This window comes from Podarcis tiliguerta, assembly GCF_965153285.1.
Source record: "Podarcis tiliguerta genome assembly, chromosome: 5".
In the NCBI taxonomy this organism is placed as follows: domain Eukaryota; kingdom Metazoa; phylum Chordata; class Lepidosauria; order Squamata; family Lacertidae; genus Podarcis; species Podarcis tiliguerta.
This window is the reverse complement of record NC_139538.1, coordinates 53,247,758-53,268,524: the sequence shown is the minus strand read 5'-3', so window position 1 is coordinate 53,268,524 and position 20,767 is coordinate 53,247,758. Positions and strand designations below refer to the sequence as shown.

Sequence of the window (20,767 nt, the reverse complement as noted above, 5' to 3'; positions counted from 1 at the left end):
AAACCCTTTTACATCACATCTCCATGCCAGTAAAAGCTTCACATGCTGTAAAGTTGCATCCAAGCTTAGAAGCACTGCTGGAGACAAAGAGCACAACTGGAAAGCAGGTGGCAATCATAGCCAGAAAAGGGCTGCCAGTCTGAATCCTTGCAGAAAAATGGATAACACTGAATAGTGATATCAAAAGCATTGTCCATCCCAAGGGAACAAAAAGGGGTTTTCCCCTCAAGGACACAAACGTTATTGATGTGCCTAGAAACCTGTGGATGTACTATGTATAGCCACCCAAATCATATTCTCTTCCCAACACTTTATTGACATTTCTAATAACCCTGACTCTAAAGGAGAGAAAGAGAGAATGTCACTCTAGAGAACTTCTTAAAGGAAGCAACACAGCTCACTACTCTCCCTATAAGTAAACACAACATATTCAGTCAGGACTGAAGCAGCAAAAGAAAAATCAGACATCTGCAGATGAAAATATAATTTTACAGCAACCCTATGGAATCTTGGCAAGGAGGGAAGATCTTTTGCCAGGTGATGAGATTAGTCAGAAATAAAGAACTCCACCCCTGTGGTCCCCACATTCCTTGTACACACCTTAAATTGTAAAGAACTTAACCATTCAATCTCAAGTTATTACAGTAAAAACCAGGGAGAAGGGGTTCCCAAGTCATAACTAAATATAAGAGAGAAGAACAGTTTATGGAATGGCCTATATGCACCGCAACCAGTCAGCCTGTGCATTTGCTGAGTGAAAAACCAATGGCTTGATTTTTTATAGGGTAGGCAACAAAGCCTAAAGTTGTACCTAGCCCACAGTAGTCCAACAGAAGCCATCAGGAAGCCATAATGAAGAAATGCTGCCTAACACAACGGGGAGGGGGGAAGAATCAAACATATGCTCCATATGTGCACAGCTCTCTTTCTGCTTTGTGCTTGCATTTGTCCAAAAATGGTTGCAAATGTATTCCGGTGGAACAACCTTGCCTTTTAATACTTTGCCTTCATAACAGGCAAAGATTCAGCCCTGACTCTCCATGACAGCAAAAGGTTTCAGCTGGTTACTTTCTCTCTCCCTGCTCTTGGGTAAGATTCAGAACATGGAGGGGGCGGGTTAGGAAGTCAGCAATACAAGCCAACACACTGAAACTGTATTCCACAAGTCAAGCTAGGATTTGACATAATTATGAGCAACAGGAAGAGCCAAAAAAAGCATAATCAAGTGTAATCATAATGCAGACAGGACCATCCACCATCAATCACTGCCAGCACAGTACAGTAGCTACAATCCCCACTTTGACCATAAGGGACTAAGTTCAAAACGCCACTCAGCCTCTGCAAGAGCACTGGATGCTACTGCTGCAGACAACCTGCTCTCAGACCAACTTTCCTCATAGGGTTGGTTTTAAGGACAAAATAAGATGCACACATACTGGAACTGGCCTTGGACTTAGATGCACATTAAATATAAATCTGATCATCCACATAATTCAAACCCATGAGTGTCACAAGCAGAGAGCAGGTGCACCCCAGTGCTTGCAACAGAACAGGCTTAGGAGGCTCAAACCACTTTAACATCAATGGGGGGGGGGGGAGTTAGAACGAAGAAGATTTATGTTTTCTTTCTCTTCTGTATTCACAACATACACAAACGGTACAGAAAGTGCAAGACAAGACTGTGTGAAAGCAGCTCTACCGCCAGTTTAATCCTACTGAGTTTATACAGGACTTATTTCCAAGTAGGCAACACTGACATCGTTGTGGCAAAATTCCAAGTAATGCTCCAATCCAAGGTACACTGAAATGAAAGGAACCAGTGAGTTCAATAGGATGTACTCCTAAATAAATCTATATAGGATTGCCACCCAAGGCAGAAATCCTATACACTTACCAGAAGGTAAATATCACTGAACTCATTGGAAGCACTTTGGAGGAAGCGGGATGAAAACATTTTTCTTAGGTGTTCCTTTTGTGTTATTTTAAACCAATCTTCAGTTGTTGCTGTTTTGCACTGTCTCAAAAACTATTTTTGTGGTATGTTTGTAAATCACATTGAGAAGCATGTAAAAGGAGTTTATAAACTAATACATAATAATAATAATAATAGTGGGTTTAGGATCTGGACTGTCAGTCTTATCGTAAATGATATGGAATTTTATTAAGCTTAAATGCAAGGATTTTGGGTTAAGTTCATAGATCGCAACTTTGGATAAGATCCTATACTGTATATATAAAAAAATAGCTTCATTGTGACCCACAAATTACTACCAAACCTCCTACAAAATTATGAGCATGGGTCACAATGAGTTAAGCTGAACCCATCTGCCCTTTTATTAAAACAATAAACGTCAATCCCGATAATTGTCAGGCATGTCTGTTCAGTAACAAAAGCACTTGCTCTTCCTTGTGTTGTGACTACTCCGGGTTTTTTAAGCTTCCAATTTACAGCTCATAAAATCAGAAGCCAGAAGTTTCCCTGCGTAACAGGACCAACCAACCCACTATGTCTCCATGGAACTGGTAAACATATCCTGTGAGTCAGAGAAATTCAGGCACATTTCACAGCAATGTGCGCAAACGTCTTCAACTGCCAGGATGTAAAGATTATGTATTCCCCTTTAATTTGTGCTGCGTGTCTGAGCGATTCAAGAAGGCACCTAAACTGGAAGAGTTATTACTTGGTACAATTAGCGGGGGTGAGGGGTGTTATCACCAAACTACTTTTCAGAAGGCCACTTTTTGATATAGTTATCTAAGAACCTCCCACTTCCCCAATGTCATTTACTGGCAAGATCTGCAAAGCCAAACAATTAACACTTACCAGAGCTATTGGGGTGGTGGTGGGGCATCTATTGGACTCTTCACCAGCTCCAAGACAAAAACAAAACTCCAGAACTTAGCACCATCTACTGCAGAGCTAATTCCATGTCAGAAAGCGTTTGCTTCTCAGTAATTATAAAACATCCCAGCTTCCCAGTCAGAAACAAGGCACGCTCTAAAGTGGAATCCAGCAGAACTGAACGCTGATCTCACACACGAGGGAATCAGCCTAGGAAAGTATCTCCAAACTCCTGCGTTCCGGGCTGCAGATCCCCCTCTGAACGGAAAGCTGCTGGGAAATTGAACCACACAAAAGGCCAGTGGCTATTAAAAAAAAAAAACACTGGAGGAGCCCAGCTTAAGAAGCTCCTCCCCCGATTCTCCCAAAGGAGAAGGGAGTATCTCCAGCGAACAGGCAGTGGTCCGAAGGCATCCGAGGCTGTCGCTGGAATGTCGGCACGCCTTAGACGCCCGCGCGCCCCAGCCAGTGCGTCTTCCTAAACTGTGCGGAAAGATCCCGAAGGAGATCCAAGTGCTGCTGGATCCCTAAGAGTTTGGAGTTCACACTGGCTGCCCCCTCCTCCTCGCAAAAGCAGCGTGTGGATGTGCCAGGGAAAACCAAACACGTGGGTTTCTCCCTCTTTCTCCACCCCGCCCCTCCTCTCTCTCTCCAGCGCCTACAGGAGTTGCTTTCCAGGACTTATTGAGTCATGACGAGCAGATCGCTGTTTTGAATTTTCGGCGGCGGCGGAGGAGAAGCACTTTCCCCACGTACAGACGAGAGTTGCTCCCTCGACAGATTATACCAAATGACGCCATTCCAACCCGGGGCGGGCGGGGGAGTTTACCTCTGGAGCGTTGTCTTTGCAGGAGGAGAGGGGAAACACCACCATTTGCCCGCCCCCGCAGTTGTGATTAGAACTGCTCTGGTTAACAGCTGGTGGTGAGGAGTTGAGAGAGACGCGGGAGGGGAGGGAGGGGAGGGAGCAGCGTCCCTCGATTGCGACTGACAATGGAGTCCCCGGTTGGTGGCGGCGAGTTTCCCAGTCTGGCTGCCTCCTCGCCCTGTAAAACTCCTGACCTGCCACACGCTGGGAAAGGGCCTCTTTGCTAGTTGCACAAGTGGGCGCTGCGCCTCGCCAGCATGTGAATTCGGTCCTCTTTCCGGCTCCACAAGGATTTTAGGGTAGGTTTGGGTTATTAATAATAGCCTTAACTCTGTGCATCTGTATTCCAAAGGAAGCCCCACGGACTTCAGGGAGGCTTACTCTGAAGTAAGGGGGCCTACTAAGGATTGAGGCCTAACACAGCTGCTCGCCTGGAATTCAGAAGGGCTGGGAAGCAGTGACACTTAAAATATGACATCTTTCCATTCACTACTACTGGGGAAAAAGTACCTGTGGACATATGAGGATGGGGATGAGCCAGGGTTTGTTGCATATATTTAGGCGCTAGGTGAAAACATTTCACTTCAACCAGGCCTTGGGCTAATTAACATTGAATGTCCTTTCAAATGTGTTTGTGGGAGGGAGGTCTTCGGTTTGGTTTTGTTTGAATACGCATTTTCTGTTCTTGTTTTGTATTTTTATGTTGTGAACTGCTCTGTGATCTTCAGATAAAGGGTGGTATACAGATTTAATAAATAATACAAATAATATAGGTTGACCAATAGTAGTTCAGACTAAGTGTAGCAGAAGTTGATTTGTATACTTCAACAGGACACATACAGACAAACACGCACACACTTTGGTTTGTATGTGTGTCACTATCATTAGGGAAAGCAAACTCTTGTGGGGTAGAGTGGGCAGAGAGGCCTGGGTTGCATTGTAGAGGCCTGGGTTCAAATCCTCATTCAGGCCTAAAACTCGCTAGAAGACCTTGGGCCAGTCATCTTCATTCATTCAAACTTGCCTCTCAAAACCATTGAGAGAATAAAATGAGGGCCATTCCTAAGGATGCACCCCTTGCTTCTTAGAAATAGAGTTTACACAAACATAGCAGAATTGAAACAGTCAAAGAGATAGTAAAATAGTACAAATGCTCTATCTAGGGTGGATATGAAAGCTTGGTCTTGTATTCCTAGGGTATTCTGGAGCAATCCCCATCCCCAATCCAGAAAATCAAAAAGAGAAGATTGGATGGATCACCTTCCTTTTGCTGTATGTTGCCTTGTCTCTAGCTCTAAAAAAAATCAACACTGACTCTGGTATGACAAGAAACAGAACTCCTAACAAAGCAAAGCTGTTACTGCTGCTGGTGGAAACTATGATTCCCTCACTTCCTCTAAGATCAATAAGCACTAGGAGCTGGAAAGAAGAGCAAAGTGAATAAAACTTTTGTTTTATGCCAGGTTTCTTTTAGAGCAGGGATGGGGAACATGGGGCCCTGCATGTGTTGCTGGCCTGCCCCCAAAAACATATTGAGAGCCACAGTTCACCTCTGCTCTGGAGGAAACAACCTGACTGTTCTGTACTTGATTGCTATACAGTCAGATGTCCTTTGACAAGAAAGAGACAGCCATCTGTACTAAAACACCTTCTAGAACTAGCCCTGCCATAGAGCAGGCAGAAGCACCAACGGGTATGGTTAGATGAAGGCACGAACAGATGTTTAATAGTGTAGCAAAACTTTTCTTTTCAAGTGTTAGGCCTAGATAACACATGCATTCTTAATATACTAGGTAGCCGGCACCTGAAAGACAGAAAAATAAGAGGATACACTTTACAGAAGCAACTTACTTTGGCAAAAGGCTTAACCGATAAGTGAGTGATCTGTTGGATTACAGAGAACACTTTGTTGGCATGGGAGAAAAGTAGCTCTTAATGGTTAGCTACATAGAAAGCGAAGTTAGCTAACAGTGTTTCCAGTCCCTTGAGGAAGATAATAGCTCTGTCAAAAAGAAAAGATCTGAATTGTCAATGCATTGCATTGTTTGTATTATAGTCTGCGATGATGGCTCCTCTTCACTGGGCATTTTCCTCTATAAAACACCCTTGTGTATTGAAGGACTTTTAAGCTTCCATATCCCAATGTGTGTACCAAGAAGCCTTTATGCTGTGATTCTTGATCTTTGGGTATAAGGGGCACTCCGCACTTGATTTCTACTTTACAGCATGTTATGTAGTCTGTACTGATACGTTAAGCTTTCTGGGGCACGGTGGGAGCTTCATTTTGTAGAACTCATGCTTTGCATGTAGAAATCCCAGGTTCAATCCCAGCTTGTGCAGGTAGGCCTTGGAAAAGCCTCTGCCTGTAATCTTGACAGTCAGCATAGATAACCCTGAGCTAAAACTGACTAAGGCTCTCTGACTCAGTAGAACACAGCTTCTCATGCTCCCAGGATCACCCCTATGATTCTAGGGTGGCTTGTAGGCATCCCCTTTGAGTAGTAGTATCTGAGAAGTTAAGCGCTCAGTTGCTATGATACACACATTCATTTTTCTGCCCTCCATGAAGTCAAACCAGTTTTGTAAGTTTCTGTAGCACTTCAAGTACTGCACAGCACTTGAAAAAAAGCCCAAATGATCTTCCAGCAAGAGAACCAAATAGGCACTTAAATGAGTACTTTGCGGATAATTCCTGTGACATGACTCATCTATCAAAGTGCGCTCTAATCCTTGAAATTTATGCCCTAATATATTTGTTAATCTTTAAGGGACTAAAGGACTGTTTTTAAGATGTTACTGGTGCCCAGAGTTTCACCGCCTGGTCTGCAGGTGCTGGTTGGCAGGCAGATGTTTGCAGCTTGGAGGAAAGGAGGAGAGTCATGGTCCATTGTGTGTACAGTGGTACCTCAGGTTAAGTACTTAATTCGTTCCAGAGGTCCGTTCTTAACCTGAAACTGTTCTTAACCTGAAGCACCACTTTAGCTAATGGGGCCTCCTGCTGCTGCTGCGCCACCAGAGCACAATTTCTGTTCTCATCCTGAAGCAAAGTTCTTAACCCGAGGTAATATTTCTGGGTTAGCGGAGTCTGTAACCTGAAGCATATGTAACCTGAAACGTATGTAACCCGAGGTACCACTGTACAGTCAAACATGGAATGGGCATAGTAGAAGCTATATAAGCCTCACCTCCAGAGTTTCCAGTACCCACTTTACCCACCCTGGTTCGTAGTATGGACTTTTGCCAACCAAGTAGGAATTTTGAGCTCACTTGCACATTGGTCTCTGTAAGCACGTTTTTTTTTCACCTACTCCATACTGCGGTCATACCAGTTTGGTTTGTAATTGTTAAGTAAATTCAGTCACTTTGGCATTTGTGTGGGAATTTGGGCTTGGTAATGGGAAATAGGGGCTTGGTGAACACTCTTAGGCACCCTTAGTGTGATGGGTGATCCCAAAGCCTACCGCTCTGGAACCTTCGGGGCCAACCTGTATAACCTACTTTGGGGGCCCAAGCTGAGGGGGGACAGGAACACCTCCCCTCTCATCTCTAGAGGGATATCTTGATGCCTTTGAAAGGGTGGGCACCCTAGCATACTGCAGGCCATACCAAGGTATTTCCCTCACTGTTTTGGTTTCTCTTGCTGCTGTTAAGCATTACAGTGGCCTGCAGTGGTTAAAAGGCAAAGGTAAAGGACCCCTGACAGTTGAGTCCAGTCGCGAACGCCGCTGGGGTTGCGGTGCTCATCTCGCTTTACTGGCCGAGGGAGCCGGGGTTTGTCCACAGACAGTTTTTCTGGGTCATGTGGCCAGCATGACTAAGCCGCTTCTGGTGAAACCAGAGCAGCACACGGAAACGCCTTTTACTTTCAGGCCAGAGTGGTACCTATTTATCTACTTGCACTTTGACGTGCAGTGGTTAGACTATATATATTGTTTATTGAACATTCATTATGTTTAAATGACAGTAACACAGCAAAGAGCATTCATTCTGATTTGCTTGTGGGGTGTTTATGTATCTTCCTGTTATTCATTCACCAAATGACAAAAAGTCTGCTGCTTGTTTGTTTTTAAGTGCATTTGTTGCACTAGAGTGACAGCTCACTTTAATCTGATTTAATTACGCAAACCCAGATTTTTGCTATGTGCTTGAATCCCTGCTGCAGCATAGTGGCAGTCTGGAGGGACACCCCTAGATTTTCATGAACTACCCTTTTCACTTTGTACTGGATTCTTGAGGAAATGTTAATTTCTTTTTTTGATACTATACTATTTAGCCTCATTCATCAACTTAGCAGCTATGGGTGTCTTTTTGTAGGCCAACAAAATGACTCAAATAGTGCTATCTTATGCATGATTACCCAGAAATAAATTCCAGTGAGTTACACGGACTTAATATTCAACTGTAGCTCCAATTTTAGCTGAGCATATATGTCAATTTTCCAATACAATTTCTGAAAACTGAAGTGGAGCCTTATATTTAAAACCACTTCCTGCTCATGAATTTAAAACTCCTGGGAGTCATTTGTGGTGACTGAAAATTAGAGCCATGCACATATCAGGAGCCGTGGTCTTGAGGGTTCTTAAGAGCTTTCCCTTTCTGTTCCAATTTGCATCAGTGTGATTCTGGGGTTTTGAATCCCTGAGACATATAAACCCCTGCAAACCTAAGCAATGAAATGTTCCATGTAGCCACCAAAAATTGACTGAATGCTATGAAATCATGACATTGTGCATAGTTTCCAGCTGAAAACAAAAGTTGGCTCAAGACAACTTGAAAGACAGCCAGAACTAGAAGAAAGGATTTGTCATCGTCATCCCCCCCACACAAAAAAAATCAGTAATCAATCTGCCTTTTTCTTGGGCTTGGTGACAAAATCCAAGAAGTGTTTTTTTGCATTCCATTCAAATATTGTCAATTGTTTATAATATACTAATATTTCAAACCAATAAAACCCCTAATATGTCCCTTTATCGGCTCTTCACGGGGTATGGGATAATGACCTCCTGGTACAGGCTAGCATTTGGCTTTGATTTAGGCTAAATAACAGGGCTTGGGAACCTACAACCCTTCAAAAGTTATTGGACTCAAAGTTGCATCAGCTCCAGCCAGCAAGACCAATGGTAAGGGAAGATGTTAACTATAGTCCGGCAACTTCTGGAGAGCCACAGGTTCCTCATCCCTGCTAGAGAAGCATTTGGTCCTATGTATGAAAGCTCTCTTCCTCTCCATTTGTAAATATGCTGCATTTCATCCTCACCTTTGTTTTCTTCTCCTTTCACATTTGCACCTGCAGTGAAGATTCCACCAAAAAGCTACATAGTATCATGAAACCTTTGCATAGCCACCCAAACCAAGCAGATGGCAGGGGCCATTAGAGCACAGCTAATGCAAATCTTAACTCCTGGATTTGGTGTAGTGCAGGCATAGGCAAACTCGGCCCTCCCGATGTTTTTTGGCCTACAACTCCCATGATCCCCAACTAGCAGGACCAGTGGTCAGGGATGATGGGAATTGTAGTCCCAAAACATCTGGAGGGCCGAGTTTGCCTATGCCTTGTGTAGAGACTACAGCCATCCCTGAAGGCAATGATGGACCATTGGGCCCAGCTAAGGTGTGATATCCAGCACCCATGGCTACAGTTAGCCTGCTTCTACATTACTGCTTGCTTGTTAACCATTTTACATCCAGAAATTTCGAGCTGCACTTCCTGGATGAGTGACCACCTGGGAACCATGTGTATCTTGAGTTCTGTGATGGAAGAAAGGCTAGGATATGAAAGCAAGGAAATAAATATTTCTATTGAGCCCTTGCTCTGTGCTTTGTTTGACCAGCTGCTGTTGCTGACAAGCCTTCTTGCATTTCTTCCTAACTTGCTTCTGGCATGCATTCTAGGTTCACGTCAACTCCCTGGGAACCAGCCCTACCCCACCCCCATTTTGATTTCTGTCTTCCCTAGACTTTGAAAGACTGGTTTCCTGCCTTCAGCCTTTTTTTCTTTTCTTTTCTTTCTTTCTTTCTTTCTTTCTTTCTTTCTTTCTTTCTTTATTATTTTTTTTTTGCCTAGACAGGCAACCATGCTTCATTCGTTTTGCTTCAGCTTCTTTACTTGTTAAGATATCTGGCTTGGATTAAAGTGTGTCCATCCTGGTCCTATCATATTCCCAACTAGTCGTTCCTGACCCAAGTTCCTAATATAGGTCCATCACACTGGAAGCTGGTGGAGGGCTATCTACCACTTCCAAGCACACTTTTTATAAATTAGCTCAAACTTTTGCCTGTAAATGTGCCTAAATAAAACTTGTAGTCAACAGACAATCTGCCTTTCATTGTGAGGCTAACCCACTTGTTAGAAAGTTTCCTTTGAGAAGCTAGGGCAGCTTTTCTTTGCATGCTGCGGAAGCTATTATTAGCTGTGGTATTTCTAGAAGGAAGGGAGTGCCTAACAGACCTATCACTGCAGTGAATTTCAAAAACTTCATCTAATCACAAAAGTGCCCTGAACTCGAAAAGTATTTTACTGATAATGCCCGTCACTGATCTATAAAGGGAACGAACGTAACGGAAGTGTGCGGACTCTAGATGAGTTCCTACAAGATGAAGATGTAAAGCAAGCTTCTTGCATTAGTACAGTACCTGCAGCATTGGTGCATCACCTGTTGCTTTGGGGGCCTTTAAAAGGCCAGGAAACAACACAGAGATGTGCTTTGAGGTACTGAATAGGGGATTGCAGTCTGAATCGGCCCCATTATATTAAATGGGACCTGCTTCTGAGTGGACGACAGAGGACACGATGGTTGGATAGTGTCTTCGAAGCTACAAACATGAGTCTGACCAAACTGCGGGAGGCAGTGGAAGACAAAAGTGCCTGGCCTGCTCTGGTCCATGGGGTCACGAAGAGTCAGACACGACTAAACGACTAAACAACAACAACAACAACAAACTTCTGAGTGGGTCCAATGATCAAGAAAAAGACCATAGAGGGAAAAGATGGGCAGGTGGGGCTCATCAACCTGGATGGTAGCCCATCTAGGAGAAGGAAGAAACTGACCTTAAACCTCTGTGCTATTGTGAGACATCTTCAGGAGAAGAAAAGGCTGAGGAGTAAACCCTACACAAACCCCCACTTTACTCCCCAAGGTGCACTCCATTGTCTTAAGACAGACAGATGCCAACTTTTGAGTTGACATGTACAGGATTGTACAGTTAGTGTACTAGCTGCATCTTCAGCTGCAACAGTTAAGAGCACTTTCCATGCATACAAACCTGGGCATATATGGAAAAATTCACAGTAAAATGCTGATAAATTTTCCACGAGGGCTTCTTTCTGGGGGGTGGGAATCACAAACTGATGTGGAAACGCAGAGAACTGAACTTAAGACTGAGGAAATGAGAGATTCACCCGTCACTACCACAAATCAGGTGCGGTAGAAGATACTGTCCAGCTGCCAGCCTGGTCTGAGGCTTCGTTTTGTCCTTCACCTCAGGTGGCAAAATGTCTTGGGCTCACCCTTGGGGGCTACATTTGAGTGTAAAAGGAGTGTGTGGAGGGAGGCTGCTTACCCCATTCAATTCCAATCCCCTTTAAAGATTAAAAATACCCACCCAAAGTTGTTTTTCTTTTCCACCTGTGGGGAGAGAAGACATGCAGTGCCTGAAGCTTTCCTGTATCTTTCTCCAGACATTTGAAAAAGCAGCTTGGGCAATTAAATCTGAACTGGGGAAAATGCCAGAGAGGAAAGAGTTAAGCAGCCGCTCCCTGACTGCCTTATTTCCACTCGGGTACAAATTTGGGTTATTAAAAAAAAACAAAAAACACTATGGAGGATAGAATGACAGAACACTGAGTAACATAGAAGTTTGAACTTTAAAAAGGTAATTTTCACCTGAATCAGACTAATTACTTGTTTGCATCTTCCTCCCTTCCTCCCTCTCTGGCTTGAGTCATTAGGAACTCTTTGTTCTAGAGGTGTTCCTTCTCCCCTGGACAGGTCCCAAGCTTTGTGAAATACTATGCCAGCAAACAATACTCAGTAGCTGCTCTGTGTTTTAAGCAGGCCTGATGAGTCACACACCAGAAATCTCATGCATGCCCCAAGTGTACTCGCCCAAAGTTTTAAAACAGGCAGCCTTTGCCCACACATACCTAAAACTGAACACACTCCTGCTGATGGCTATTGAAGCACCACCACCACCAGGTGGAAAACATTGGATCCAAATGACAGAGGGCACAGGATAGCAACAATAAGAAAGAAGAGGAGGGAAATTCCAAGGATGCTCTGTGGCCAACGTTGCGACATAACATTAGGGTGCCTATAATACTTCAGTGAAAGTAACCCTATGAGTGGGCTGTACAGAGCTCTATAAAAAGCAGGCGTGGGCAAACTGTTAGCAGCTACAGCTACTCTTCCTCCTGTAATTGTGCATTCCTGTAATAAGCAAGTCTGGGCAAAGACAATTTCCCCTCTTAATTGCCTTGGGAAGTCCTTGATTCTTGAATCTCTGCTTCACATTCTATATCCCCATCTCTGCAGCATACAAAACGTACATATCCATAGGCGTGGAGCGTTAAAAAAATCTGCAAAAAGCAACAGCTGCTGCCACATGGGACAAATACTCAGACAGAAAAAACAGGTGATAACAAATTCTTGACGCATGTGCAAGCATGAAGCAATGGAGTTATGAATTGCAGCTGCTGCACATGATACAGCCCAGTTTGCCACAGGTATCCAAGAATGCCACCCATTATTTTAAAACGGATGCACACTCTGCCCTTTATTCTCTCTGAGTGTCTTGAGCAGATACACCAGGCTTCAGCAAACTTTTTCAGCAGGGGCCCGATCCACTGTCCCTCAGACTTTGTGGGGAGCCAGACTATATTTTTTGGGGGGGGGGGGAATGAACGAATTCCTATGCCCCACAAATAACCCAGAGATGCATTTTAAATAAAAGGACACATTCTACTCATGTAAAAACACCAGGCAGGCCCCACAAATAACCCAGATGCATTTTAAATAAAAGTACACACTCTACTCATGTAAAAATACGCTGATTCCCAGACCATCCGTGGGCCAGATTTAGAAGGCGATTGGGCTGGATCCGGCCCCCAGGCCTTAGTTTGCTTACCCATGAGACACACAAACCAGCTGTACCTTATTCAGAAAGGAAATGTAATACATCTACCATATAATACAGCAACGAAAAGCAAGGAGCCAAAGAACAATGCACTAGGCATTTTGAGGCAGACAAAAGCTTCAAACTGCATAATTTTTCCTAATGCATCATTTCTCATAAATCTCAGAATTTCTCCAAAGCTGTCAGATATTTCCCTTATGAAATGTCGCAGCTTCTCCTCTAAAAAGTAGAAGCACAAAGGGCAATTTGTTTTTGTAGCAGCTATATAGTATATTCCATGTGTGTCATACATGCTTACTAAGCAGCTGTTTATTACAAGCCCAACTGGGAAAAGCCACACACACCCCAAGTATGTGACAACAGCTAAGGCTACTGTTTACACAACCTGCCTCATACTGTTTATATGATCTGCCAAATGCGCCATATTAATACGACATGAACAGTATTGCAGGTAGGGCAATTCTTAAGTAAGAGGTATCAAAGCTCACATCCCTCTGGAATGGCTTCTGGACACCCAAAAGGTGAGACATTTCACACCAGCATATCATCATGCAGAAAGGTTCACCCTACTAAAATGTTGTATGTCAGCCAGCTCTCAATGGTGCAAGAAGCTCTTCTCCCCCTCCTCATTTGGAAGTCACACTATCTAGCCTGGAAACACTTGCCTTAATTCCAGATGTGTAAGAGCTGCTGTGCTTACTTAGGTGGAGAGGGAAGGGAGGAGAAGGAATGCAATGTTGCATTAAAACACGCCCTATTATTAATTTGCATGACCCAATGCTGAATCCTAACACTAAAAAAGAGAGTCAACCTTGCTAAATGTCAACTTAAATTATAAGTACCTGTTGCAAGCTGTAGGAACCCCTCCATTTCCTTTTGTTAATTTATCATCACTGGCGCTACAAAGTGGCAGTGAAACCAACATGCCATTTTAGTGTCTGATACATGCACCTGCGAAGAACAATTCTTTAAACAGAGCAGTACCACCCTCTGAAAGAGTTAGTGCTGTTCACTGTACCTTTCTATTCTGACGCCTTCTCTTGCCTCATCTGAGGTGCCTTTGGCTGCTAGCTCTACAGCGTCCTTCTCAGGTACAGCAAGGAGAGAGTGACAGAGCTCAGGAGAATTGCTGAGGTTATGGAAAAAGGAGGGACACTGTTAGAGGAGAGGGAGGCCATCATGTCATAGGCTTGAGAATTATTCATACAACGCTTATCCTAAAATTTGGAGTACATATATTTTTTTAACCTACAAAATACACTTAAGTTAATAATAAAGGTTAATCATTGGTGCAATATACACCTTGGCTATCAGTGGGATTAGATTTTTTAAAAAATTAAAATATAGCTCTAGGAATGGAGATAAAAGTTAAGGACTGTAACCAGTGACTAACTTAAATCAATTACCCCCCCCCCCCAAAAAAATGTACTCCAAGAATGAATAATAAGATGCAACCCTAAAACATCTTCCTCACTTCTGATACTCCAAGTTTGGGAGGAGGGGACGGAGAGAAGCACATTGTGTCAATCTGCTGATTTTCTCCCTGGCCTGCAGCTTTTAATGGCCCAGGTGCTCCCTCTGTGGGAGAACCAGGCAACCAAAATATCCTGGACATGCAAATCTCAGATTAAAAATCCCACACATCTGAACACCTATTTTGACTGCAACAATACAATATACCAACTGAAATCCCAATGAGTCAAATGAAACACTGGTTATGTGCTATTTGATAATAAAGCATTCCATCAATGGGGCATTTCAGAATGCTAGAGCACCTTGGAATACAAGTTTGAGTATTTCAGGGATATTTTACAACAGCAGAGTAAAAAACCCCTGAAGGTTATACTTTTTCATGTATATAAGAGCTGGCACTTGCAAACAAGTCTACACTTCTCAGTACTGCAAGGCTGCCTGATTTTTAGGTATTAGGGAGGGACTGAAAACTAAGAAATCACAGCATGTCTGGGCTAATAAATAAGTGGAGGGGGTTGCTGAAACTCCAGCTTTGACAGGTCCCAGACTATGTCAATACTCCCAACAACAATGTGCATTTTCCCTAACTAAGACTAACATTTCCTGAGAATAATATTACAGTTTTTCTGCATGTAGACTGCAAATAAAATAGAAACTATACCCAGCTTAACTCTATGCAATCAGTAAGTGAATCAATCTACCTTCAAGCTTGAACTTCAGCATGCAGATAAATCTCTTTTACGGTTAATTTTAATTTAAAATAGGTACCTTTCAACAGGTAATTCTCTAGGGAGGCTGTGCTCAGATTCAGGGAGTGGAGTGGTTGATCCCTCTTCCTGGACATCCTGAAGGGGCTTCTCATCTGCTAAATTCTCTTCTCTGCATTGATTTGCAGAGGCAGTTTCAGCAGCATCCGTACACACATTTTGCTCCATCACTTGAACAGCTTCTGAATGCTTTTTGGCATCGGTTCCTTGATCACATATGTTGGATTGCAGAGCCGAGTCACCTATATCAGTGACTGATGTGCTGGTAATACCCGTTTTAGGGGTGTCAACAGAAAGACGTGCTTCTGTTTCTGCTGTGCTCAGCATAATGTCATTTGCTTCTGCCACACACCCCTCAAGCACACTGGGTTCTGCTTTGCAGTCACCTAAAGAACCACCATCAAGATTTACTTCATTTTTTAAGTAATCGATCAGCCCATGTACTGCTGTGTCTGGTCCTTGCTTTTGCTCCTCAGCATCAGTTGGTACCTGCAGGCATTTTGTACTGTCCATGGCATCCTCCTGCTGCACCACACATGCTTTGTCCTCAACTGTAGTCCCATCCCAAGGATAGTTGCAGCTGGACTCCTTCTGATTTTCACCAGGCAGCACCTCAGACTGTCCCTTTTGTTCTTTCTGTGCACTAAGGTCATCTAGAAGAGACGACAATACTGACATGTTCTGTAGATCAGTGGCACTCTCTTGGTTTACCTGGTCTTCACTTGGCACTGGGTCGTGGCATTGCTTTCCATAATGTATTAGCTCTTTAGATAAACCTGGTTCTGCATTACACAGACTAATCAAATTACCTTCCTCTGCCTTTGCAGTGGTAGTTCTGTCAAGATCACTCTTAGGGACGACTTCTGAAGAGGCAGCAATCATTGCAGGCAGGTCATTGTCAGAAGGAGAAGGCAGGTTACAAGAATCTGCAGGTTGCTGCTTCCCTGCTTCCAGACTCATTTGATTCCTATCAATGTCTCCGCTCACAGCACTAACACATCCACTTTCCTCTGCCTTCAGCGTTCTACTGCTTGAGCGCTCCACTTTGCTGTCAAACTTTGGGGAACTTGTCAAAGGTTCTTCACTGAAACCAAAATCATTGATAGGGATCTTTTCTGAAGAGGCATCTGGCAAACTGTATTCCTGAGTGCTTGCCAATGGTTCTTCCTTCTCTTTAGCAGCTTCGTTGAAAACCCCAGCCTCTAAAGGCAACACACAGCCTTTGGTTTTCTGATCACTCTCTGGTTCTCCATTTTTATTGCTTCCATCTCCTTCTTCCAATACTTGCTTAAACTCTGGCATTTCTCTAGGTGCTGGGCTGTCATCCTTGTCGCTGGCACTGCTTTCAGCTGAAAGGTGGGGTAGCTCCGTAGTCAGAGCACTGTGAACTGTATTTTCAAATATTTTGCTAATATGCTTCCTGAAATCAAAAAAGCCAATGCCGAAGGACCTGGAAGTCGAAGAATCATGCTGTTTTTCAGAGGTCTCTGCAGGCTGCATGGGAGTCTCTGTTCCCATCTTGGGGATGCTGAAATTCTCTACAAAAACGCACTCGCTCTTTCCTGCATTTTCTCCTGTGTTTTCTACTATCTCATTGTGCTTGTCATCTACACAGGTGATATTTGTTGCAACACCCTCATTACAGCCTGCTTGCTTACTGAGAGATGAAAGGCTCAGAAGCCGCTCTTCTAAGCTTGAAAGGCTGAAGAGAGATTCTCCTGAGCTGTCAAACTGCTGGGCTTTGAAGCTGACATCATATTCGGCTCCTTTTGTTTTAATTGCTGAGATCTCGGCCTGCATCTTCTTGAAATTAAACAGTGACAAACTTCCTTTGGACTGCCCGGCCCCAGCAGGGTCCTGTAAAGCTAAGGCACACTCTTCAGAAAAGAAACTTGGGTCGGGAATCACAGAGTCTTTTCCTGGGGCTGTCCCTGTGAGAATATTGTCTGAGTGTTCTGCTTTAGGCCTTTTTGAAGCTGTTGTTCTTTTGTCTACTGAAGTACCATCTAAGTGTAAGGCTGTAGCTGCTGCTGCAACCTGCAAATCAGGACTGGTCCCAAACAGCTTCTGGCATTCTGTAAGTTCTTTTTGTAATTCATTCACAATACCATGATGCATGCAGTTCGTAGGCTGTTGGCTCACTCTGGTGTCCCAGTCACTTGAAAATGCCGGCAAGTCTACTTGAGAGCCAGCCAGCAAAAAGTCAGCCTTTTGAGTACTGTCTGTATTGATGGAAGCAATTTCTGTGAGCTCAGGAGTTATAGGAGGATATTCCTTTCTTCCTGCTTTTTCAGCAGCCATGAAAGTTAAGTCCTGTTCATCATTTCTTTTTTTTACAAGTTCATCTTTCGTGGTAATTCCGTCTAATAAATTAAAGTTCTCTTTTATTTCTTCTGCCTCTGAGCCTTTTTCTGCCAACTCTGTAACTTTCGACGGCAGGGCAAGATCAGTCCTGTTGCTGTCAGAAGCATCCTCTGCACTTGGCATTTTAAAATCCACTAGCAAGGTTTGTGGCTGTTCAGCATCAGCAGTGACAGTTTCCTGCACCCCTGGGATACATTCTGCAACACCTGTGTTGTTTTTACCTGTGCTGTCTGTCAGCCCACATAAACCACCCAACTGCTCATTTATCATGTCATTGGGATCTGCTCCTTCATGAAGACTGTCTGAAATCAAAGAATTCAAATTAGGGAGTTCTTGCTTAGATTTGCTTGCTATTTCTTTGTTAAGGCAGCTTTCCTCCACCTGTGGGTTTATTAGAGTTTTCAAGTTGCCGCCTTGCACAATATCTCTCGTGGATTCAGAAATACTTGGCAAAGGTGTGTTTTCATCTGTGACAGCTGTGGAATCATTTTTCATCTCCAGCCCGCAAACTATTGTTTGGGGTTTGTGCAGAGTGTCTATAAATACTTTCATTTCACTTTCACACAGTCCCTGAAGGCTGCTGGGTGCATTTAACTCCAGTGAATGCTCTCTCTCAGATGTTTCCCTGGTCTTTTGTTCCTCGGGACCTGCCACGGTTTTAAGGTTGTTGCAATCCAAGTTCCGGAGTTCTGCATTCAAACTGTGCTGTTGATCGCTGCAGAAAGAGGGAAGGGACTGTGAGCTGTCTTTCAGGTCCACTTGTGGAGATGGGATCAAACCATCCTCCACTTGTTCCACATCCACAACCTTGCTGGGAAGAGCTTCTAGAGATGCTTCAGTCTCACTGCTATTTAGTGGATAATTAGGCTCCCATATGCTGCCATCATGTAAGTTCCCCAGTGTCTGCTGCTGGCAATCAATCTCCACAACCCCTGAGCTGCCAGAATAATCCTTTTTCATACTTTGGTCATTGGCTTCAGTCACTTGTTCCTGCTGCTCTTGCTGCGGGGAGGCAAAGTTGCTTTCGAGTTTCTGTGCCAAAACGGTATCGGTTGCCTGACTTTTCATTTCTGTTTTGTATTCTTCATGCCTGTTTTCATTCCCCTCTTTCTCATCTGCAGTACTGCTTTGCTCAGCAACAATCACAGGTACACAGTCAGCATCACTGCCACCTATCTGGCTGGTTTTTTTGCTTTCAGAATGCGATGTGTCCTCCTGGCCTCCTGCTTTTCCTAATGCAACACATTCAGCAATCGGTGCCCATTCATTTATGTCCAGAATTGCCAGCTCTGCTTCAGGAACTGGTGTTTTTTCTGCCAATGTTGCATTGCCCTCAGATGTTACATCATACGTAGTGAGGCCTTCCAGCTCCCACTCACTTCTTTCAGCAAGCATGCCCTCCCAGGATCCCTCTTGCTTATTTTGCATAACATCATTGTCCTCAGACCGCAGCAGCAGTGAACCATGTGCCTCTTCTAAACAAACTTCCTCTGCCATTTCACAGGCAGGGGAGCTGAGCGGCAGGTCTTCTGCGCTGGGGTTTAAAAGATCACAGCTCTGTGAGCAATTTTCCCCTTGTAAACTTGGTGCTTCAACAGACAGAAGGCTTTTATCCTCTTTGTCGCATGTGTCTGTTTTCTCTCTCTCCGAACCCTGACTCAGTTCTGGCAAATGATCTTCGGGTGCATTCAAACTATGTTCTGAACTGAAATCCTTCCCTGACGTGTCACCACTGGCATCATTTCTGAAACTATTTTCTAGAGAGCTCCAGTAATCATTCCAGTTACCATCAGGGTTGTCTCGTCTTTTGTCAGTATCAAAGGAGAGCAGCGTCCCTTGAGAACAGACTGCCTCTTCACCTGCAATCGGACTAGTTAAAACTGGCCTCTCCTGACTTCCACCCTCTCCCAAAGAGAGCTCTTTGTTTTCCTCAGATACTATGTTTTCTTTTTTAATGAGCTGTGGAAGCTCTGTCTCACTGGTGAAGTTTTGTGCACTTCCCCCCAGTGACAGCCCTTTATCTACCACAGAATCTTCCTTCATCAAACACAGAAGCTTTTCTGGGTCAACCACAGCAATGTTTTCTCCACATTCAGTTAGTAAGGTATCATTGCTGCTGGCTGGCTCTGCTCTGTTCTCAGACGCAGGGCTTTCTTTTTGCTTTTCACTTTCCTCACACAAAGGGGACCCACTGGAAGGCTCAGAGGCAACCAACAAATCCACAACACGACTTTCACTTTTGGTAACAAGTAGGGTTTGGGTTTCAAGACTTTGGGCTTGATCGGGGCATTCCTTTTCAGATGGAGAACTCTTGTCCTTTTCTCCTATCATGTTTGTCAGGGGCAGATCTGAAGCAGTAAATGACAAGCTGGGCATTGCAGGACCAGCCTCAGATTGCTCCTTCTCATTCTTGGGGGAAACTTGGTGGGGTTCCTCTCCTCTGCTTATTGCTGCATCACTGCTACATTCACGAATGGCGGCACTGAACTCATCAGAACTCAGACCATCAACAACTGCTCCATATTTTTCAACGTGCAAACCTCCTGTTGTGTGATAATTTGGGATTAAGGTCTCCTTTTCCATTGTCAGGCTGTCTGCACCATCTGCATTCTGTCCATCTGGTTTTACTACAGCCTGCTCATTGTGACCCACTTCCAAAACTCCTGCCTCTTGGCTGGTCTCTTGAATGTTACAGTCGTCTCCCTCTGCTTCCCTCTTGGGTAATGGGGTGACATGTGCCTCTCTCTTGCCACCCGTCTGTTCACTCTGCTGTAATGGGTCTAATTCAGTTGAGGTGGCTGGTGCAGTTCCAGCTCCTGGAATCCAGCCAACATCTGGCAAAGGAGTAAGTTCCAAACCAGCATTACCTGGATCTCGCTCATCCTTTAGTGGAAGAGGGATAGCGGGGTGCTCTGTATCGGAGCGACTGTCCAGAGATACAGCAGGAACACTGCTTATGTCTTGGTCATTCACAGAGGTTGGGCATGACACAAGGGCAAGCAACCCCGCATGGCTTCCTTCAAGACTTGCTGCAGCGTAGGATTCTTTAGGATGCTCCGCCAAAGGCGGGCTTTTGTCGTTTTCTTCCTTGGCCTGTTCCAACATATCAGACGTGGCTTGCGCTCCTCGTTCTTGCAGGACATTCCCCACTGCTGTCACATCAGGTGGCATTACAAGTGCGCTTGTGCTGGGAGATTCTTCAGCAACATTGCTATGGAGGCCTTCGTTACTTAGGCTGCCAACAATGGAAATGTTTATATTCATTTCAGAATTGGCAATGGGGTGCAACACACATGAAAAAGAAAGACTCACACCACAGAG

At 44.2% G+C, this 20,767-nt stretch overlaps 1 protein-coding gene and 1 long non-coding RNA gene across 34 annotated transcripts in view; one reads left to right on the top strand and one right to left on the bottom strand.

The window, feature by feature from the left end:
• Nucleotides 1-20,767, bottom strand: part of TACC2 (transforming acidic coiled-coil containing protein 2) — a 156,915-nt gene that overhangs the window by 104,721 nt on the left and 31,427 nt on the right. For 27 of the 33 annotated variants that reach the window (XM_083439538.1, XM_083439530.1, XM_083439565.1 and 24 more), the window contains 2 exons: nucleotides 15,084-20,681; nucleotides 13,861-13,971 (listed from right to left, as the gene is read on the bottom strand). The exons of 5 other annotated variants lie outside the window; for them this stretch is intronic. In XM_083439538.1, the coding sequence (XP_083295664.1) occupies nucleotides 13,861-13,971; nucleotides 15,084-20,681 (5,709 nt within the window). The remainder of the gene's footprint in view (nucleotides 1-13,860; nucleotides 13,972-15,083; nucleotides 20,682-20,767) is intronic. One more of the 33 variants, XM_083439547.1, reaches the window with a different exon arrangement.
• LOC310677212 overlaps nucleotides 1-20,767 on the top strand; it is a 30,426-nt gene that overhangs the window by 4,047 nt on the left and 5,612 nt on the right. Inside the window, exon 2 of the long non-coding RNA XR_014510991.1 lies at nucleotides 2,830-4,009. This is a non-coding gene — a long non-coding RNA (uncharacterized lncRNA). The remainder of the gene's footprint in view (nucleotides 1-2,829; nucleotides 4,010-20,767) is intronic.